The sequence below is a fragment of the Aphelocoma coerulescens genome, chromosome 6 (genome assembly GCF_041296385.1).
Source record: "Aphelocoma coerulescens isolate FSJ_1873_10779 chromosome 6, UR_Acoe_1.0, whole genome shotgun sequence".
In the NCBI taxonomy this organism is placed as follows: Eukaryota; Metazoa; Chordata; class Aves; order Passeriformes; family Corvidae; genus Aphelocoma; species Aphelocoma coerulescens.
In genome coordinates, this window is record NC_091020.1 from 15,507,090 (window position 1) to 15,530,954 (window position 23,865).

A 23,865-nucleotide genomic window follows, 5' to 3' on the forward strand; every position below is an offset into this window, starting at 1 on the left:
GCCTATCAGCTGTGGGGACAAGGGTATTTCTGGACAAAGTTTCCCCCCACACCTGCCCATCAGCAGCTATGGGTGGTCATAGTCCATTGACTTGCCAGAGCTTACCTTCCCCATGGATAGGCCATGGCTGAAGGCTATCTGGTAAATTAGATAGGGACTAGTGGCTGTATGTCTCTGCAAGAATCAGGCACAATACAAGTCTCTGGGCATGTTTATAGCTGGCAGTGGAGCATCACAGAGGTCTCAGAACTACCTGAGCTGTTAATTCATGCAGAGTCACACAGCTGAAGGTACTCTTGAAGCCCCAGCAAATTGAATCATCTAGTTTTGCATGTTGCCTGTCCTGGGTCAGTTCCTTGGTTGAAGAATACACCTATGCACTTCAAAGATTATTTGTAAATTCCACTTGCTGCCTAGATAAACATGAAAACGCTGAGGGTTTTTTTCTGAGAAAGAAATACAGGAGAACGGAAAGAATCCAAATACAAATTGAAGCAGCTGGAATTACTTATTAATGGTTAAGAATTACAATAAAATGAAAGATGCTTTTTTGGGATCTTTTTACACAATTTTCAGTCGACATTGAAGCTGTGTAAAAAAGTTTCCTTCTTTCTAATTTAAGACTTCATTTTTGTTTGGGGGCCTCTGATCAGATTAAAGAGTCTAAACAACAGCACTGTTCCATAAAGCTGGAATCTGAACGACCTGGTCTACATGTCCAGTTCAAGGACTTAGGGAGGTTGGATCAAACTTCTTAGCTGAAGTAATTTTCTCACTCTTCCCTACAACTCCTACAGATAAATGTAATATCTAACAGCACCATGTTCACTTCTCTAACCAGCAAAGGGAGATTCTTTCTTTGTAAGAAGAATTCTGACACTACACAATGCAAGGAAGGCAAGATCAACCATTACATGAATGTAGATCAATTTTACTTTCACAGTTTTACATGGAATTGCTAAAGGATGGCTCCAAGTGTTCACGTTTGCTCAGTAGTTCATGTGCCATGCTTCTCTTTAGCTAAACAAGAAAAAACTACTCCTGTTCCAGCATAAGATTGTCCACAAGTAAACACAATACAAACCTCACTTAAAGCTGTTGTGTTTAAAATGATGCACTATCTCAGTTCAGATTAATGCTTCTGTGCAGACAAGTCTTTATTAAAGGAGAATGACTGAAATGGTGGATTAAGTCTGCAATTCTGCAAACTGCTTTTCTTCAAGTATCCATATTCATAATTGTTATAAGAATCCAGGTTAGCTCACATTGCCTACACATGAGAAACCCTAGCTATAAAAAGGTGTGGTCTACTTTTGTGGTAAGAGTTTTCACCTTTTACTTGCTCACAAGTCATATCGAGGTAATCCACCACTGCCCCAGTGGTTAATGCTGACTTGGGAAATCTAGTACCTGGCTTCTCAATTCTACTGGTTAGTGAGCCAAGGTATAGAAGCTGCTGCCTAAATTCCTAATAAATTTGCCATTTCTAAAGGAAAAGAAGCAGCAGGTAAAAATCACACCACTTTTTGTGATGCTATTTTATGTAATACTAACAACCTGTAAATAGCCAAAGGATAGTCTTACTTATGAGTTAACACTTAAAATCAGAGAAAGTGTCTTCCTGAATACCACATTATTTTCTTGAAATATTGCAGGCAAGTACCAATATTCCACAGAAGACTACAGGTTAAGTATATACTAGTGGAGTCTCTTCTGATAGGAGCCTGTGAAGCTTTTCTTGCAGCTTAGTGACAAAGGATTTACAGTACCAGGGATGCTAACAACCCAAGAACCATTTGCAACATAAAACGTTCTGTAAATCAGTGTGCTGCTGTTTGTTTAGAAAAGCGTGTGGTGCTCTCAACTTCTACTTTCAGTACTTACGCAGAAAACAATCACAGTTCAGGTGGCATTTGGGTATTTTGTATTTCAAAACTAGCAAAGAAGTCTGGTGGCATGGTCATTGCTATGGTAACTATACTTTTGTAGTGAACATTGAAGTAAATAGGTACATAAAACATGTATAAGTTGTCACTATATAAGTTACTGTTGCCCTGGGGCTGCAATAATTTCCTTCCTTTAAAATCGTTAAATCTAGCCATAAATACTTGGTATCTCTCAATGTCCTATTATTTCAATAAGATGACAAGGCTCCTCGTACATAATATAGTGCAAACACACAAGCACATCAATTTATCAAAATAGGAACTTTTTGAAGAAGTAATTTATTGGCCTGTAAGTAGCAAAGTATGAACAGGCTTCTGGCCTGAATAAAGAAAACCACTTCCAGGTTTGCACTCAGGCAAGACTGAACTGTTGCAGGTTTAAAGTGCTAAGGCAATTTATCCATCACTGGGAAATACAGAACCATTTTCAGGAAGAGAGCTCCACTGGATCTTCTCAACTCTTCCCCTTATCCTTTATTTCCTCCTCTCCTCAAATAATCCACCAACAGCTGACATGTGGAATTAAAAAAGGACAGGCTGGACTCTGTCTCCTTCAGCAAATAGAAGCATTGTGCAGGAAAAGGTTTTGGTCCCCTTTTGTGCTCTGCTCTTCAACATGAAGAATGTTTGACCTAAAGAAGTCCTCCTTTTGTCCCAGCAGAGCAATATAACACCATTGTTATGTCTTTCACAAACAAACTTGCTTTGGAACAGTGAAGTGCAAGCTTAACATGTAGCTTAACACAAGCTTCTCATACATAGTGACACTGAACTGATACTCAGAGAAAGGAAGCACAGTTGTCTTCCAATTTAGAGCAGGACTCTAATCCTGCTGAGCAAGGGACCGGTTTACCCATGACACAGAATGATGGCAGGCACTGATAGGTCAAGTGGATCCCTTGGGATCATTTCCTTGGCTTAGATTACATGTATGGCTTGGAAGTCTTATGCTTCTGAAACAAAGGGAATAGTGTTCTATGACAGCTGCATTATATCATCATATCAAATGGATTAGGATGGCCATGGAGACTGGAAGACCTACACAGGTATCAATGATGACAGAGGTACAGCTGAGTACATCTTTTACAGAACATATACCAAAATATGCCCAGTGACTGGACAAACATCAACAGACACCCTTTTAAACTAGAGAATCTCACTGCTGCAAGAAAAAAACAGAAAAGCTACTAATTTTATGTATGATGAGAAACCATCCACTTTAATGTATCATTGATGTTCTGGTCATCTCTCTAATGCCAATATTAAGTTCTGTTTTTCACTTAAAGCAGGTATTTGACCTCTGTTTGCTATGACATATACTGTATCCAAACCTTACATGCTTCAAATACACTTTCTTAGTGTACAAGAACTTTATTTATGAATCCTTTGACAACTAGGTGCTTTACCAAAGATACTCAATGGCTGTATCCCAGAGGGGTTCCCACATGTCAGAAGTAATTATCATTTGAAATTTGACATTCGGGCTATATTTGAAGATGGAAATTTACAAAACTATTCATGGTTATTTTACCTAATTATGAGGGACAACAGCAGTGCAGGTAGCTCTAACATGGGATCACTAAAATGGTAGTTACCTATCAGTCCTTACCTCATGATTTTATAGACTGCAACAATTTAGTTGAGAAAGAAGCTCAAGGACAGTTGTTTGGTTTCATACTTTTAGATGGATCATCTCTAATTAATTACATCCCTAATCAAAAGAAATCATGTGGCCACATCCTCCTTTCTTTAAAATATCCCCCATGTCTCTGCTGCCTTAGCTACACTGTATAGAGAGAACCTGAGACAGAAGCTACAAGTCTAAAAAGGGACAATAGGGAGTAAAATCTCCATCTTCCTCCAGCAGTTAATTCCTGGATCAGCTCAGGCTGTAATGTGCAACTTCACATTAATATAGCTGCAAAGCACCTCCTCAAAGGCTTCATTCACCAGTAGTGCTCTCACTTCATTGTGCTGTTCTGCTGATAGAGAAGGTACACAAGGTAGATTAACAGATTGGTGCACTGTGGCCGTTTGTCTTATGCTCTGTTACATTTGGAAACCTGCTCTTATGAGTCAACACCAATAAAAAACAATTTAAGGTTGGTACTAATTGAGAAGAATAAAATTTTTTCATTGATGTGTAATCCTTAGTCTTTTATTTGGAGTCCATGTACGATGCTTTTAAAAAGCCATAATGATGATGATGATGATAACAACAACAATATTATTAATATTAATAATTACAATAACAATAATCCAGGATGAACGGATAACTTCAGTATTAAGAACTGCAAGTATGCTGTAAGAATTTTGAAATCCACAGCTTGAATATAAACTCAGAAAACCCAGGGTTAGGCTGATAATGAAAAAAATTCAACTACATTAAGAAAAAAGACAAGCAAGTTACTAATACATTAACTCCTGCTTGCCTTGATACTATGAATGAAAATATATGAAAAAAGTCCAAAGGTCTGAAAATATAATTCCCAGCTAATTTACTTCTCCAAACACCAAAATATTTAGTAATAACAATAGTTATTCTGTAGTTTTAATACAGGATACCCTATCATTAGTATTCAACAGTAGGACTGAGACACCTCCCTGACACACAGCTCCTTCATGGTGCTCTTGTGCTGACAGGACCAAGTTAACAAAGAGCCACCTACTTCTCACAAATCTTGCACCACACAATCCCTGCCATCACATTAAAAACTAATGTGGAAATGCAGGGAAGCCCAATCTCCTTTCCCTTTGCTCCCTTGCGTAAGAGTTAGGCATAATTCAGTTAATGTATTCTTAGCCCACAAGCTTTCACTCTGTTCTGCTAGAATTCAACAGTTGTTTTAAAACACGGGGACTACTACTAAAAGTTGCTGGAAGTATTCATGCAAAAAGCTGAAAAGATTGACAGTGAATTTTTTTACTTATATAGCAAAGACTAATTTGTATTTTACGCTGTTTCAGCAGTCTTTAACTGTTTTCTTCAAAATCACTGGCTCAGTGGCACCATATGGAGCATGTTGAACTTAAGGTACCAAGAATGTGTCCAAGATATATCTCACTCCAGTGTGTTAAAACATTCCACCCTGCAGCTGTCATTATAGGAATATAATTCATACCCTAAAGTTTAAAGAAAAACAGTGTAGCTTACTATGCTTACAAAAATACAAGATTCTTTTGGTTCCAAGTAACAGTCAGTAAATGGAAAACAGTTAATCTTAAATACTGCTGTCTTAAATATTTGAAATTTTAACTGATCATGAACTGCTTTAATCCTGCATGACATTTAAGACTGAAAGCAAACAAAAAAAAAACCACATGGAAAAGAATTCCTAAAAAAACCATAGTGAAGGGACCTGTATATCTAGCCTTAGCACAGACCATAATTACTTCTTTTCTTTTCCATTCACTGCATTTCTTTTAAAAATTGATACATGAGATGATGGAGAAAACACCTCAGCTACATTTTGTAATGGCACTGAACAAGTGCATCATCACTGCTATGACATTTCACATCTCTCTGGTCATTACTTCTCCAGTCTTTTGTTTGTTATCTCTGTCTAAAATGTAAGTTTCCCAGGACAAGACATGCCTCTCTGTTTTGCACAGTGTATGGAACTCCAAACATCACCTATAAAGTTAATTGCTGTAATAATAAGGATAGGAGATAGGCAAGAAAAAAAGAACACATGATGATAGTCAGTTTGCAAGATAGTAACGCAAGACACCTTAGCAAAGGATCCATAAACCCCATTTTTACATGCCAACCCATCATCTGGTCTGTATATTATATGTTTCAGATGAAAACTATTTTAGAGAATGTAAAGATTTTATTGATACAATTTTTCATGGGCCTTTCTCTGGAAAGTCAGGAAGTTGTATGAGGCTCAGGGGAAAATGTTTTAGAAATCTTCTAAGGTTATCTCCTGATGGCTTACTGATAAATGGCAAACTCCTCTGTAAGGCTTAATATCCTGGAGGCCTTCACGGGCAAGCAATGAGTTCTGTGTGCCATGCTGGCAAGCTGGGCATCTCCCCTGGACAACACTGTCAATCTTCCATTTGCAGTCAGCCACGGATCAAGGGCACTGATGCAGGCCTGAGCACTGCCTGCCTTATGGCTCTAGCCAGTATAATAGGAAGGAGACATTTCATACTTGCACAGCTTATTGGGAGCAGAAACACAGAAAAGGTTTTCACAGGTTGGTTTATTACAGCAAGATGGGTACTTGGGGTAGTTCAGAGAACAGAAGTTGGCTCTTGGGAGACAGCAGTGACTCAGTACTCACCAATAAGTACTACCAAAGACCTTGCTGTACTTTCCTCATAGCTGAGACAGGCAACATAAGATCCACACAAGTGTTTGAAAATGTGGAATTGAAATAGGAAAACACTGCAGAGTTGTACAAAATTTGCACCCCAGGCTGTGGCTGGGTATGATGTGCTTGATTCCAGAAAAATGAATTGCAAGAAATATACAAGAAAAAAGAAGAAGTTAAGGAAATGTTATGAAAAGGTAAGCATTGCAACTCCCTCTAATGTTGATTTAAATTAGTAATAGGGTTTGGTCAGCTTAGCAGAGACAAAATTAGTCACATTTCAAATAGTTTTCAGGATGAATTGGGTAGATTTCAAATCTCCTTTTGTGAATTTTATCTACGTGAAGAATAATTTTTCTTACTCATAATCCTGAACAAGGATTTATTGCAGAAGATCTTATTAAAAATGAAAAAAAAGTAGCACTGAAAACATTTTTCAATTCTAATTTTAAAAAATCATTTGGAACCTTTCTACATATTATATAAGTTACCCAATTCTCTCCATCCACCTAACACTCAAAATCATTATAATATCATTGAATGTACAAGCTTCTAAAATAGGAAAATTAGGGGGTTTGCTTTGTGTTTCATTACATGAGACACTGTTCTAAAAGTTGTTATCTTGAACAACATCCACAAGACAGAATGTCTGTATAGCTTACTCCTGAATTAAGCATTTTCCTGGTCTAATAACATTGCTCAGTAATCTATTACCTACTCTCTTCTCACTAAATCTACGCAAATGCCCTCCAAAGTAACTAACTTCTGTTAATTTATGTTGCAATATTTTACACAGTGCATTTTGCCAATTCAAGTAACAATAAAGAGAAACTGTTGTTAAAGAATAGCAGAGGTGAAGCATGGTTAAAAAGTGATAATTGACATTTAAGTTCCTAAAACACCCAACTCCAATGGAAGAGGAACAAAATGAATCGGTATGGCTTGACTAAAGTCTGTTACAATGAAGACTCTCCCCTAAAATACTCGGTATCTTTACCATAAATGAAAAGGTAACTTTGGGACAAGTTGCGTTGTTACTTCCTTGCAAACTTAAAAATTATCCCAAGAACACTGCCAAAGATGATGTTAGCACACTTAACACTGATCTTGATTTTAGCTTGTTCTACTTCAAATATATACATGCACCAGTCATCCTGGGACACAGAGTTCTTGTTTGAAGTATCAAAGAAACTCATCTGCAAGTAGAGTTAATATGGACTCCTGAAACTTAGGGTTTTCATGGGGTCTACATAATGGGTCCACCTGCCACCATTCTACACTTCAGTAGGCTCCTAAGTGTGTCCACCCACTCCTCAGGTAACGCTTCCTCAGAGACGGGTTACAACTGGCAGCATAGGGCTATTTACTTCTTCAGTTCTTTTCATGAGTTTAGATTCTAGAAGAAAGGAATTTGGTTCCAGATGATGAGTGTTCTTTTTTGAGCAGTGAGATTCAGTAGTTTGACTCATTACTGTAATTCACATATACCAAGATGCAGCTTCATCCAAATCTGGCATTTACTTTGATGTTCAAATCAAATGCATAGTGTTTGGCAACTATATATGCAGAATTTAAATTGACTGATCCATTTATCTGAAACTGGTATGTATCCAAGACCACTCACAGATGTATCTCTCCTGCTCTAGTAGAATTTCCAACAAGGGGAAAAAGACATGTTAATCATAGCTGCTCCAAAATAACACATATAGCAAATATTGTGTGTTGAGACCATCTGACTGCCCATCCACAATTCAAAAAAAGTTAAGAAAAACTGGGTAAACTGATGGTAAAGGATAGCTGCAATTCCATGAAATTTCAGGTATTTTTCCAGTTGCAGGGAAAGAGAGATTTTTCCTTACAGAGAAATCAGGACTGCCCCAACAACACATTTTATGGCTACAGCCCCATTTCTCATGAAAATTCCAGTTCTTTTTTTATTTAAAAAAGTGTGTTGCACAGCCTGGAGAGGTCAACAATCTGATATACAAGATAAACATGCCCTGGTCTCTCAGAGGAATTCCATACCAGAAACACACTTTATTAAAAGAGATCCTAAAGAGAACCTAATTCTGTGAGGCTGCTTACCTGCCAGGGATCAAAAATACTGTCCATCTGGTCTCTCAGATTTTCAAAAATAGAATCCTTCAGAAGGACAGCCACAGAGAAAGAGAAGCCACTGGAATGTGTACCACTTTGCCATTGCCTTCACGTGAGTTTCTCCAGTGCTAAAGGTTTTTGTTTATTCAAAGCCCAGCCCAGCTGTGGCCTAGCTCAAAGGCTGGGACCAGAAGCAGATGCTGATGGCCAGTTCCTTTGTAAGGGTGGAGAGGAAGTCCTTCTCCTTAGCTGCGGGTGAAGAAAGAAACTTTCTACTTGTGAAATGACAGCCTTCAAATAACATAAAGTGAATATGATGGGAGATGATGGACACAACTGTTTGTAGGATTTAAAGTTCAGAAGAGGGGCTCCCCTCTACACAGCTAGAGATGTAACCAACAAAAGACAGGTTTATGCATTTCAAACTATCTATTGTCCCAGTCATTAGACTGCTACAATTCTGTCCTTTAGAGGGAAGCTCCTGCACCTGGTAACCACTACAGCATGGAAAGCAAACTGACTCATGGATGCTTGTTTCCCTAATGTGATTGCATATGTTGCTGGTTTTGACACAGAATATGAGGAGTCAAAGAAGGATCTGAGGACTTAATGAGCAACACTTTGACAATGTTACTTATCACATATGGATTAGCATTAGTTTTACTAAAGTGCAGGTTTAATGGATCATTTCTCTGGAGAACTAAAAAAAAAAATCAAATGTAATGACTAGGAGGGATAAGTTCTGTTAACTTAGAACAAAAACTTAGAGAGCAAAGCAATTTCTCCACATTGCTTCCCTGGGAGGTCAGTACTTAAACAAATGGTATTGTAAGTCATAATACGACCACTAAACCTGAAAACATAGCTTAAGGAAACACTTTGATGTGGCTGCAGAATTATCACCCAAAGGCTGTTATAAATGGGGTGGCTTAAGTTTATAAATAAGGCAACGCTTTAGAGATCAATTAATGCCTTTGGGAAAACCATGGATGCTTTTATCTAGCTTTCAAATAATTTAGGTATGCTGCAATCATATTTTTTTCTACTTCTTTTACAAGCTTATTTCCTGCTTTTAGGAACACTCTGAAAAAATTTAAAAATTAGCAAAATATTTTTGCAACCCTTACATATAGTTATGCCCCACTGCAAATGTTTCATAATACAGTGCATGATTCTTTTTCCATTTAATGTCATTTTCTTAACTCTATATTTTAATTCAAAAATAAAATACAGGTTTTATTCCACAATAGTTTAGCCTAAGTCCCTTCTAAATACCCTCAATGTGTATGTCAGTGCACGAAGGCATTAATTTACTTATACATAGCAACTTTTCAATATTCTTAAGGAAACATCAGTGGATTAAATTTATTCTTATAAAAATGTACAGTAGGAATCCTGGTAACAGAAGATTATATAGCTAATTGGAAAGAAGAGAGGGTTCAAATGCCTATTTTTGCTCTTTGTTGAAGAAAGCCAGAAAAATGAAACTAGCTAATAGATTTATAATGAGATGTGAAACTCTCCTGAGGGAATAAAAATATTATATGAGCTATATAAACAGAGTGAAGGAAGGTGTTGACAGAGAAAGATAACATGAGAAAAAGAACAAGGCTGAAACTGCAGTTTTGAAAAACTAGTGCTATGTAATAGTACAGAAAAATAGGTTAACATAATAAAGATATTGCCAATTCTATTCCAAAATCCCCAAACCATGTTTTCAAGATTTTGAACATCACCATGGACTTACTACTGTCTCCATTACTATCCTTCCCTTTTCTGCCCTTTGAAGAACCCTTTGTTCAGACTCAAATTTATAAGCACAGGAAGTATCAATACATACTTTTCAGGTAAAACCTGTCTCTTTTTTATAAGAACCTCTGTCCAAGAACAGTCACAGCTCATATACAACTTATCCATGCACAATAACATTTAAGTCAGTCAATGACCGTGTTTCTTTGCTGTATTGCCAGGGAGACCTTAACAGACTGGCTGCTTATATCTGATGAAACAGAGAGGTTATCAGGCTTTCTCTTCCAAAGTCGTTTGTACCACCATCCATTACCCTCTCATCTAATCAGATCTAGCGATTGTGTTGCTTGAGAAAGCTGGGCCAGCTCAGTGATTAACAGCAGTCTGATCCACAGAACTCACTCTTGCTATGGATGTAAAATTGCTAAATCTGATGAGTAAAGGGAACAGATGACATCATGTGATAAGGGCAGGTGAGAGAGGTCTGCATCAGCTCACACTTAGATGCTATCCATGGGAATAACATGGCACTGCAGCCTTACAATCCACTGAAAGGACTTTCTGTGACAGGGGGAGAATACCCAGCATGTGTTGGCATAAGAGGCTTTAGCAGAACCTAACAATACTCTGAATCAGAAACTGGTTACATCTGCCCCAAATAGGGCTTGAAATGTGGAGGCACTGAATTAACCTTAGCTGGATTGGGAAACAAAGCTTTACTGTAACATATTTTTCACCTACATTGTTATCTGCAAATATCTCTGTGAAATTTAAAAGTTCTGAATTTACACTGATTTAATGTTTTTGTGAACATTTCTGCCTCTATTCTTCTTGTTTGTAACAACTGTGTAACTCAACTTTATTAATACTCTTGTTTTTGCAGTACTTTAATTATATATTAGATATTATATATTATACATTTTGTGCCCTAGTGATCTGATTATTAAAAGGCATATGTAGTTCACCTTTAAAAGGCTTTCAGAGACATATGTTCATATTACACTGAAAACTGAAAGCCAGGTTCTGCAGGTCTTTTCCTCCAGACAGGTGAGTTTTGTCCAAAATGTATTCAGCAGCTGACAACATTTCAGGACACTTAACTGAAGAAAAAAGTTAGAACTCAATTTTGCTTGTTCCTGACTCTGCTCTTGCTGTATGACCTTGAGCAAATAACCTTTCAATTGCCCACCTGTAAAACAGTCAAGACTACACACCTACCTTATTGGTTTATTCTGAGCTTTAATGTTTATGAAGTGTTATGAGATGCTCTGGGAAGTGCTACAAAGTGAAAAGGGTTATCAATCATCGTCAGTAAAACACAAGCTGCTGAAATACGGTGGAATCTGCCTTCCTCTCTGACAGGACATGTTCTGTCTTGTGCTGCACACTCTCCAGTATTCACAGTCTTAAAAGTATCTCAACACTGCATAGCATAAGGAAGGATAAATATCCCTAAGCATTCTGAGAGCCTACCAGAAAATATTTTTAGTTTTAAGAAGTGAAGTCTGTTGGAAAGTATAAGCTTTGCTTCTAAATACCTGCTTGTTTTCCATAATAGGAAACAAGAAAGACATTTTTTGAGATAGGGTTCCTAAATTGCTTAAATAGCTAGACATTAGCTGAAAGCAGCACTAAATATAAATTTAAATACTTGGCTCTCAATTTTCCTTTCATTCATAATGTACTAGGTAAACTATACTAAAATAATTACTTGCTTATTACTCATGAATTTCAGTGCAGCAGCTGAGACAATGTAGATAAATAAGATGATTAATTGAGACAGAATGAATCACAACAAAATATGTTGTTGTAAAAGGTATGGTTAACTCCACAGTGATTCATATCATTTCAGATAACAGGGCTTTTATCAAAAACGGCTGCAAGGTTGGGAAACGATTTAAAAGCATTTTATCTTAGAGAGCCACTGCAGTTCACATGGGAGGGAAAAAAAGGGAAAAAAAAAAGAGAGGAGAGAAGAAGCAGCAGATTCAGTGTCTGCAGCTGAAATAGCCTTGGGCTGTTTCAGCATCCTTCCTACAGCACATCTTTACAACATGCCACTGACATTATCAACGTCCCTTGTGCTAGAAACCCTCTCATTTTTCAGATGGCTATAATTTATTAGATATTCCACTACTGAGAAAGTTAATTCTATGAATTAAGGAGCATATTACAACACCATAGCTGTCCTATAATTGAAAACACAACACCTACAACAGGAAATAGGCATTAAAACTCTACAAAGACATCAAAGAAAAATAGTATTTATTTTTCCTCCATTCAGAATTACAATTTTTAATTCCCAGGCTCCCTCCAAAGACTTTGCAGAAATCTTAAATGTAGGATTTATAAAAAGAAATACTATCTGTTTACTGCAGTTTAGAAAAGCAAACACCAGCAGCAGCTGACCTTAAAAACCTCTACCTGTTAAAATAGAAGAGAAGATGTCTCCTTACAAATTTTTTTCCCATGTGTATTTAATAAACTGGGTCAGAATACCTGACTATGATTTTTAACTGAACCACAGACTCCCTGTAGGGAACTGTGCAAACCTCAGTCTCTCACCCAGCCTAGGAACTGAAGATAATTACCCTCACCTGTGGGGCAAGTTTCTGAGAACTTCTGAGAACACAATGAAAGAGAAAATACCAGTATATAAACTGAAATGCAATACACTAGCACCCAACTTAATGTCATTTAAGATGATTCATGTTTCTGAAAGTTTAATTCCAAGTGAATAGAGATGAAGAAGCTAAAGGATGGTAGCTTACAACCAACCACTGACGGAAAACAACCTCTCAATACAGACCAGGTCAAGTAAGATAAAAAGAAAACATTTCTTAAGGGCTCTTTACATAACATACATACACGTTAGCAGTACTAGCCTCTTCAAGATACTCAGTTTTAAATACCATCTATTATTTACCTTACAATAATAATTTCAAACATTCAAAAATAATTGTAAATGCTTACTTGAAAATACTTCAAATAGAAACATCAACTTAATGATATTTATGGCATGACCAGCCATCCTTTGCCATGTTCCTTACTTCTTGGTCCCATCTGATACTGAAGAACAGACTGAAATGTTGGTCTCCCTTTCATTATTTAGTGAAAGTCAAGCTGAATTTCCCTTCTTCCACACATCAAATTACATCTGCTATCTGATTTTCTCCTGACTCCTACTTCTTAATTGTTTCCTCAAAATCAGACAACTCACCAGTGTGAAAGGACACTTGTGGCTGTGGAAAGCTATCTGCTAAGTCTAGAAACAGTAGGAATTGCACGGCCTAAATTCAGATTAATTCAGTTATGCCATTATGAATGCATACTAGTTTGAAAAGAATCACCATGAGGCTCATTTATCTTACAAAAGTGATTTTGTCTTATTCAAGATTCTTGCAGGTTGTGGGCAGATTCCTGAGCCTCCAGGTATCAATATGATCCCAGGTGATAATGCAGCAGAGGAAATTTGCAGGTGGAACTGAAGGTTGTTCTCAGTGTCGTATCTTAATGTAATACATCAAGCTATGTGGACTGAGAGTTTACAGCAATGGAACAGACAAATTTGTTTGGAAACTGTCACTTAGGTATAAATTCTAGTGTGCTGAACACAGTTTATGCCAGAAAACTTAGCAGTATTTCCTTTCACTCCTTCAGTTAAAATAAAAGCACAAAAGTACAGACTGCCTGCAAGTTAGAAATCAGAAGCATGTTAATCTCGCCAAAATCCCACCAAACCCTCAGTTTTATATTTACTGTATTACCTTGCCATTAAAGAGAGTCTTCCATGTAATTGAAGAGACTTGCTTTTATAAGGGCTTACAAAGGGTATTAAAGGTCGTTGTCCAAACCACCTGCATTTGTAGGGATCTTTCTGTTAGTATTTGATACCTCACTTGAAAATATTTTAAATAAGGGAGGCACAATGTACCATTCCAGTATAATTGTGAAGAGGAAATGATGACAGGACCCATTTGATATCTTATTCCATTCAAAGGGACTCATCTCTTTAAAGCTCAAGATTTCTAACTCCAGAACCACCACTAAAACTATTGTCATTGTTTCTTAAAATGTACAAGTCTTGCACACAACCTGCTTTCTTTTCAGCACATTTGCTGTCACACCAGCAGCAAATTCCCAATGAGCTCACAGATGCTCTGTCTTTGCAAAACTTCAGATTATAATCCTGTAATTAATTTATTCAGAGACTGGGTGTTTAGAAGTAACAGCTCTTTACACTAGAAAGGAAGAGGATAAATTTTCTAAAATTAATTGTTATCTTAGTTTTCTTTATTATTTAGTACTTTAAAAAAATTCACAACTTCTCTTCCACATAACCTCTTCAACTTCTACTGATCGCTGTACACTGAATACTACAAGTTATATCATTGTCTTAGGGGTTTTTTTGTAAAGCACTAAATGAGGAGCTCAATGTGTCTGTAACTCCAAAGTTTCTAAACTCTAAAATTTTTCAGTGATGCCCTGCCTACACTTATCAAGAGAACCCAGAAGATCTTTATCACATCAGTATCAACAAATATTCCTTCGAGTCATGAACTGGTGCCATATGCAAAGATCAATCATGTGAAAGCCTTAGAGCGTCCCTTAAGTTCTTAAGAAACTGCTATCCAGCTGCACATGCAAAAACACACAGACCATTCCCCCAAAGGTAGTTCCTTCCCTGAGGAGAAGCCATTGTAACCCACAACTTTTGGGGAGACTGGAAATTGAATTCAGATTCCTGTGCCCATTATTGACTTCGACAGGTCAAGTATTTCAGGCACATCAAAATTTAGCCCTAACTGGGAAAATGGAAAGAGGTACATACAAATTTAGTCTCCTTTACTTGCCTAGAATAATTGCTGTCTAGGAAACTTTCTACAACTCTGTGTAAAGATGTCACTTTCAAACCTTTCACTCTTTTGACCATTCTGTTACTGAAAGTTACTTTGAGTTGTAAAATATGTATTCTAAGGTGAGCTTTTGCAGCTGAATTAAGCAGCAACTTGTGACAAAGCAGTTATCATCAGGAGATAATTGACCTTATTTGAGAGTTAAGCATCCTGAGGCAAAGTAGAGTGTGCTTAATCCTGGCAGGTTAATTATCCAGTGATTATGGTAGCTTGGAAGGTATTACTGCTAAGAACCATTTGCAAAATGACACTATTAAAAAAACCTTAATTTAATAAAAATTAAAAGCAATGACAATAATCAAGTTCTTCAGTCATGTATTGCTAGATAATGACTGCGGAATGGCCCTACTTGGTTAGCTGCAATGACCATATCATTATTCCTTTTCTGAATGTTCTGTATTAAATTTATTATATGAAGTACCATTAATAAATATAAAAAATTCAAGACAAGATGTTTAGGTAGGTTATAAATGAGATTTAAATAAATTATCAAAACACCAGTGGTCACTGAGTTAATGCTGAAATCGATACATATATTGAGTTGTTACCACAGCATTCAGTATGTAAACTGCAGTTAAGGGTATGCTGGCATTTACATTCAAAACTAGAATATTTATTCTGAGAGGTTTATAACTTGCCCATTTTAATTACCATCTGGCTGAAACTTGAAATAACCAATCTCCATTCAGATGTAAATTTTTAAGTAGAAGATGTAATTTAAAATCACTTTGCCAATTGTTTTTAGTTTAGGAATGGCAGCAATTTGGAATTTTGCTGCACTTGGATGTTTTTGTATTACTCAAAAAATAAACAGCTCAGTGCTTAACAATAGAATTTTATTGGACTATAATGTGAAGATAAATATAGGGAAGAAGAAAATTGTGTCTAAGAATATTGTTTGTACTAATGAAGTAACAACCACACCACTTAGTATGACTTGTTTATTTGCTAACTTATGGACTTACACTGATGGAAAATGTAGCAAAAAGCAAGTGAAAATCATACTAAATAGACAAAAATTTGGTGTTGGCTAGCTGAAGTGGTTCATAACCCATCAAGACAAAAACACACCAAAAAATCCTGAATGTGACAGTAGCTGAAATTAATATGGGAGGAAAGAAAAAGCACCAAAACCAAGGGCAGAAGCTACTAGAAGGCAGAATATATCAGACTGGGCTTTAAGTTTTGCAACTACTTTTTATCAAAAACCATATACAGAGAGTAGGAATGCTGACGATGAGAAGACACAGAAGCTACTCAAAACTAGAAGTACATCATGCCAAGAGCATGGTTTCAAGTCACACAGAAAGAGAATAAACCATTGCAAGCAGCATTTCAACAACTCCTAAGCAGCAGCAGCCAGGTTATGTAGCAGCAAGCAGAGACTAAACAATGACCAGGGTTTCATGATTAGTGTAAGTAACTAAGAAGCTGGTACTCAGAAGTATTTATATATATTACATCATCAAGTTTAAGGATGATTACTTCAGTTTAAATAGTATCTTTTACCCTGAAAGACACTAAAATGCTTCAGAAATTATATACAGAAAATGTAGGGAGTCTTTCAACTTCAACAAATACAAGAGTACCACACAGTATTTTTTGACAGCAGGTGAATAATACCATAACAAGCTGAAACGACACAGGAAATTAACACAGTTTGAATAAAATTTCTGAAATGGGAATGTCACTGGTATCATGGGCTACTGCTTATAAAATATACAAATATACAAAAAGTAACAACCTATGAAAAATAGCACCTAATGAAACACTGTGATCTGAATTATCCTAATAGGTCAGTGGAGAAATAGTTATATAAAAGACCCACAAGTTTTAATCCCAGAAGTCTCTGTGAAGCCTTTTTACTCCAAAATTGACTCGATTTGGTATTACTCAATTTGTGAAATCTCACAGGATTTTTTGTGTCGAGATTATACTACTAGTAAATAAAAATATTCAGTACCATTTTTGTGAGGACTGTATCAAGAAAGATGTACAAAAGTAACAGCTGGAAATAGCAAGAACATGTCTGAAAAATGTTTTTTCTGTATAGTTAACTTCAGTTAAAAAGGTTTCCCTTAGCCCACTGCATTTAAAAACACTGCAATTTCCTTTGGCTTAAAAGTATTTTTAATTTTTTTGAACTCTTATATCAATGCTAGCCCCTATGTGGACATGTGGACAATAGCTTAAAAACTGACTTGTGTTGGTGCCAGTCCCTGTGTCACAATCAGGAATAACCACTGACAGGAGTAAGTTGCTTTTCCATCATTTTCCTGTACTCATGTAGTTATCGCGAGTGACAAACCCACATTTCATTTAGGTGTGTCACACATTTCAAAGCTTTTTTCAACCTTTTCCTGCTGAGAAACTAATAAATACTTAAGAACACTTTTTAAAGTGAAAAAAAAAACCAAAAAGTGCTAGCACTATGATGAGTGAAATCTGAATTAATTTGGTCTATTAATATGGACTTCCAGGCAGAATTTCATGCAATCCATTTGCCAACTTATATAGCAAAGATAAGCCTTCCTTTGATGGACTGCCAGAACATCTACCATAAAATCAATGAGAACCTTTTAAACCAACCCTCTATTTCTTAGTTTTCTCCTCCCACTTCTCCCCAGAGAGTCATCTTCATCACAGAAAATGCTATTGATAGGAGCACTATGGGTACAGAATCAAGTTACAGAAGCTCAGTGGTAGCCCTTTATATGTTTTCTTCCAGCAGAGTTAAATTCAGGGTAAGGACATTATGCACATGGAGAGTTATTACAAAGCACCAATGTGCTGGTTATTTCCTACCAGAATGAGCAAGTTGTAAACCTCTAACAGGTCAAGTGACATCTTTGGCATCTACTGAAATATCCCAGTTCAGTGACCACAGATTTAACATTCTAGTGACACCTCACATGGTCAGATTCCCTCTAAAGCAAAAGGAGCACCATGAATCACAAAATCATCAAGGTTGTAAAAGACCTTCAGGATCATCAAGTCTAACCTTTGACTGATGATAACCCCATCAACTAGACCTGCAGCACTAAGTGCCATGTCCAGTCTTTTCTTGAACACCTCCAGGGATGGTGAGTCCACCACCTCCCTGGGCAGTTCATTTCAATGTTTGACAACCCTTTCAGTGAAGAAATTCTTCCTGATATCCAACCTGATCCTCCCCCGGCCCAGCTTGAGGCTATGTCCTGGGGAAGCAGGCTCTGAGACACAAAAACTTAAGTGCAAGAGATACAAATACTTCCATTATTTTCTTAAGACTCACCGTTTCATTTCCAAAAAGAACATCCACATAAGGCATGACTTTCATCATAGGCTCTTTGTAGAACTGGCTTATAAATGGTGCAGAAAGATTCAAGCTGAAGATCTTGTTGTTGGCAGAAGCCTGAGCAGCCACTTTTAATACTGCTTCTGGTGACACTGTCAGGAAGAATCCCTGCAAGCATCAAAACAAATCAATGTATGTTACTAATTTTGTATTAGGTACCACATGAAGCATGCTATTTCTGTAAAGTCTCTCCCAACCCACATTTGTCATACATATGCACAGATAAAAACTTCTGGGAAATACTGCCTTTCCATTAAGGTATTAAAGAGGTGACAAAGCATCTGCATATGCCTAGAATCACAGCCTTTCAAAATGAAATATAACTCCCTACATCTGCATTCCATGGAGTACACTTTCCCATGGCAGCTGAGACTAATGCTCATATTTTAAAACGTGATGTATTATAATTCTACATGCTACTTTATAGTACTAGAGTCAATCAGACTGTGCTGCTTAATTCTGAAGTCCAGTATGATGGCTCTATACACAGCTAGGAGGTTAATGAGATCCCCTACCTTAAACATTAGTACCTTGTTTACAATAAAGGACTTGAATATGCTGACTTTGTAGCACTTGCTACTGTTTTGCAGAAAAAAACCTAGGGGTTTTCATGTTTCCACACAAGTATTTTATTTGCCCCCTCTCCCAAAAGTACTTTTCTTTACTCAGAACATCAACATTAAAGTATCAACTTCCACAAATCACTACTTGTCTACTAAACTGTGAATGCTGATTTAGACTCTATGATGAACAAGGCTGCCAATTTGAATTTAGCATTGCAGATGGTTACCCCAACCACACGTGTTCCAGGAGCCATGTAAAGATCCCCTACAGCTTCATTACTCTACTAATTAAACAAAGGCTTAGACTTTGAGCTAATTAAACAAATTTTGCATGTTTTGTTTTTATAATTCTAAAACTTATTTTACTAACTGTTCTCTAAACTCAGTGAATAACAGCAATTTTCAAGCATGAACAGCAAGTGTTAAATTTAAGGCCAGAGATAATGTCTAAGGCACAATGAGAAACAACTTTGAGGTGGGTCTGACAAATGAAACGCCATCTCAGTCCGACCGATAACATCACCACCATGACACTCCAAAAGGTGTAATAGTGAAACAGTCTTATTTTCCCAGTTTTTATCCATATGATTATGCCTTTGAATCACAGAATATCTACATTTTCATCTTGCATACTTCAGTTATCGGATCATTTTAGGCACTCTACTCAATGGAAAAAAATAATCTAAGTCTACAGATTAAAGACTACTTTGAGAGTATATCTATTTATTTCTCCTTACTCCACACTCTCCAGTATAAAAAATACATGGCTGATTTCAAAATCTGGGCACAATTTGCTACTTGACAAAGTCCAAAGGGCGTAAGAATCCTATGCACGTAGTGGAACTCATCAGTACCCTGAACGACTGGAAGCCTGCAAATATCCAAGCTTCTCTGTTAATTTTACATCCTTTAGAATTAAAATGAAAGTTTATATAACTTCTCATCTCCATAGCAATCTCTACCATCTTTTAGTTTTTTATTTAATGAACAGAGAGATGGATTTTTAAAAAAAACTTCTCCAAACACACAATAAAAATCTTTCAAGGGTAATGTGTTGCCAGCTCTGGATGAATGACAGATTGCTCTCCACCGGTCTATGTAAATAGTAACCTGGTCAAATAATTAGGCTTCTTACCAATTTTAGGCTGAAAACTTAATCTGAAGTAAAATACATCTGATTGTAATTTAAGGTACAGAACACTATTCCCATGAGATCTTAACTCAGGCCTGCATCCAACTCCCTTTTCCTTGGAAAGGCAACATAAAAGTGCTGAGACACAGATAGGAGAGCTTGCTTTTCAGATCCTGCAAAGTAAAGGCCAGGAAATCTCAAAGGCTAGAGCTCTATCTTCTGGGTTTCTTAAAAATCACTTCTGCCATTTAATTGCATTCTTCCATGGCTTTGTTTATATTTTTATTTAAATAACAGTTTGACATTAAACCATCTAGAAATTAAGAGTTCTGTGTATGACAACTCTTTGCAAAGTATAAATTTTCTTTGCAAAACAAGTTGTAGCAGTACAATCCACACAATGGAATTAACAAAGCAGGGACAAAATGGATAAAATTTAACCTGAACAGATATGGATTTGAAGAAACCTAATCCAACCCCCCTCTTTAAGTATTTAAATTGATTTTGTCTCACTTTTAGTGGAATTCCATGCAGCTATGCCCAGTGTAGTCACAGTAACCCAGCTTCGAAAATTTAAATTACAACTAGACAAGCCACAGACCACCCTACATGCGGCATGCTACAGTTGTGTACAGGAATGAATTCCCCTAAAACAAACAGGTTTTCTTATATCTCACTGGGATTCAGAGCAAAGTTGTTCTGTGACTTCCTCAGAAACTCAGCCTGCAGGCTTCTTGCAGCTGCCACTGCTTTTGGTCCAGACAGATGTATACAAAGGAATGCCTAAGCCAACTACTCTTACCTGCTCAAACAATTAACTGTCCGCCAACATTAGCTTCGAGTGGGAGAATAAATGTATCCTGTATCACTGGTGTAAAGATTTTGTATTTCACTAGTAGGAAGTTCTATTCCCACTAACAAGAAGGTTAAGAGGCTCCTCAGAAGATAATCTATACCCACCTACACACCTTAGACTACTTCAGAGAGTTTTGGGCTCCTTTTACCCTCAAAACCCAAAGGTACTTAAAACAACCATGAGGAAAATACCTGTAATCAAAGGATGAGACAAACAGATGTTAACAAACAGACATTCCTGGGAAATGTACACTGCACAGAAAAATGAAATTACCGTTTATGTACCTATCTTTGTGAAGGAGGGGATGCTGGTGGACAGCCAGCTCAGTATGAGCCAGTGTGTGCCCAGGTGGCCAAGAAGGCCAATGGCACCTTGGCCTGTATCAAGAATACTGTGGCTAGCAGGACCAGTGTAGTGATTGTCCCTCTGTACTCGGCACTGGTGAGGCCACACCTTGAGGATTGCTTTTAGTTCCGGGCTTGTCACTTCAGAAAGAACATTGAGGCGCTGGAGCATGTCCAGAGAAGGGCAACAAGGCTCGAGAAAGATCTAGAAAACCTGTCTTAGAAGAATGGGTGAGGGACTTGGGATCGTTTGGTCTCAAGAGGAGGTCCAGGGAGAACCTGGAGAACCAGGGAGAACTCCCTACAACTGCCTGAAAGGAGACTGCAGTGAGGTGGGGACTGGCCTCTTCTACTGGGCGTACAGAGGACAAGAGGAAATGGCCTAAAGCTGAGACTGGGGTGACTCAGATTAGGTATCAGAAATCTTTTTTTTTCATTGTTATGATGATCAGGCATTGGAATAGGTTGCCCAGGGATGTGATGGAGTCACCATCCCTGGAGATGCATAAGAGGCATCAGAATCTGGTGCTGGGTGGTGTGATTTAGTGGTTACAGTGGTAGTGGTGGGTGGATGGTTGGACTTGATGATCTTAAAGGTCTCTTCCAATCTTGATGATTCTATGATACAAGGACATGTGACAACTGGGCAGTGCAGTCACAGAAAGTGAAAGGCAGCAACACTGTACAGCAAGAAAACCTATAAAACATTAAAGGCTATCAGATATATTAGCAGCACACAGCATTCCTTTTGGTGTGTGCTGTTAAAGACTGAATATACCAGATGCTACTGCTTCATGATGTGCCACTATTTTCTGCTGCTCAAAATGTAACGAGTGTCTTTTCTATGCCAGGAGGAAGGTACCATTGTACCACATGCCAGAGAGCGAGGCTGAACCAAAATACACACTAGGAAAATAGGATGGTAGGCTGAATTATGTATATGCATGTTTATATGTACACATGCACAAAGCAATACCATTCTTATGCACTGTAAGCAGCTCTTTTATTTAAATACAGTCCTTTGGTGGGGAAAACCCCCCATCTTCCTGGTCGGATAAAAAGAAACAAAAACAAAGAAATAAACACGTTCATGTATTGCGGACACATGGCTATGTGAGATACAGTCACTTGTTTGTAACTTAAGAGCTTTTAAAATTCAATAAGATGCACACAACAGCAGAGGACAAAGTCAATAGAGAATATCATATTAATCTCACTTTTACAATATTCAGGAATTCTTTGATGCACCTTATAAGATATGCCAGGGTACTGTGAATATTGGATAGTCTTTTACATTCAAATCTTTTTTTTTTTGTAGACACTAGCATTAGTGGAAGGATTTGGTGAGTTTACACACTGGTAATTTGTCTTGTAAGCCACCTCTCTCATTTTTATCACACACAGACCCAAAAGGTTTCTTCTGACCTACACTAAGCTCTTACAGCACTAGCTGTAGCAGATGTGAGGGCAGCAAATAAGGGTGTCAAAAGTGTCAGCAGCATAGAAACAGAGAGTGTTGAAGAGATGACCTCATGAAACTAGCACAACTCTGGCTTTGGTGAATGTAATTCTGTATAAGGTGTTCTGTCCAAGCTGAGAAGCCTTGCCTTACACTGAATTTGTGCTCACAAATTCCTTTGGATTACATACACAGAATGTTTGCACAATGAGGATCAAGATTTTTTTTTTTCCAAGTGAGTATTTCCAAACAAATGCAGGGCAAGATGATAACAAACAGCCTTCCAATTTGGGATTTATTATTCTTTAGGAGTACAGAAGCAATATTGCCTCAAGAACATACAGAGATAATAAAAATTAGAATTGCTTTCAAACCTACTACCTCCTAAAATGCATATGCCCTCTCTTTCTAGCTCTTCCACTTTCCTTGCCACTCCCTTTCACAGAGTGGATTACATGAAAATAACTTTATCATATGAATGACAGAATTTTGAACCATGGCATTCTGAGCTGATTTGGGTATGCCATTTGGTAACAATGTAAAATCAATAAATTGTAAGTGTGAATCAAAATATTTAACTTTCAGGAAAACAGATACAACAGTCTGCTGCCATTTAAGACAAATTATATTCTGCCAACAGGAAAGGAACGCATCATTTAATCCAAAATTATTTTATAGCAAGCATTAACATAAAAATGCAGTTATGACGACATCACACTCCCATCCATCTAAAGAGTGGAATTTTTCAGGCACATAGAAAGCTTGACAGTTACGTAGTGACAGTCCTGATAAATACCATGATTCAGTAAAGCCCTACAGAAATCATCTAACTTCAAGTGTGCTGGCAGTTCCAGTGAAAGAGTGAGAGTGCTGAGGTGCCAAAAAAACTTGCTCCATTACATGACAGACACAACCAAGTCAGAGCTTTTGGACCTGGTTAAGTTTCCTATATTCTGTACACAAAGAGAGCTTCAAGCCACACACTTGGGCAGAAGAGGCATCCCTCAGCTCTGCTCTGCCATCAGTCTCATCTGCTGCAGTCTAGCAAAAATACCAGAGCTTGGAAAGAGTGAGGCTGCAGCACATGGCAATTCCTGAGCTGGAGAATGAACCACTAGGTAACTGCTCCAGACGGAAGAACTTA

At 37.4% G+C, this 23,865-nt stretch overlaps 1 protein-coding gene across 2 annotated transcripts in view; it reads right to left on the bottom strand.

Moving 5' to 3' along the window:
- Positions 1-23,865, bottom strand: part of ADK (adenosine kinase) — a 272,458-nt gene that overhangs the window by 61,180 nt on the left and 187,413 nt on the right. For both annotated transcript variants that reach the window (XM_069019342.1, XM_069019343.1), the window contains exon 7: positions 18,305-18,475. In XM_069019342.1, the coding sequence (XP_068875443.1) occupies positions 18,305-18,475 (171 nt within the window). The remainder of the gene's footprint in view (positions 1-18,304; positions 18,476-23,865) is intronic.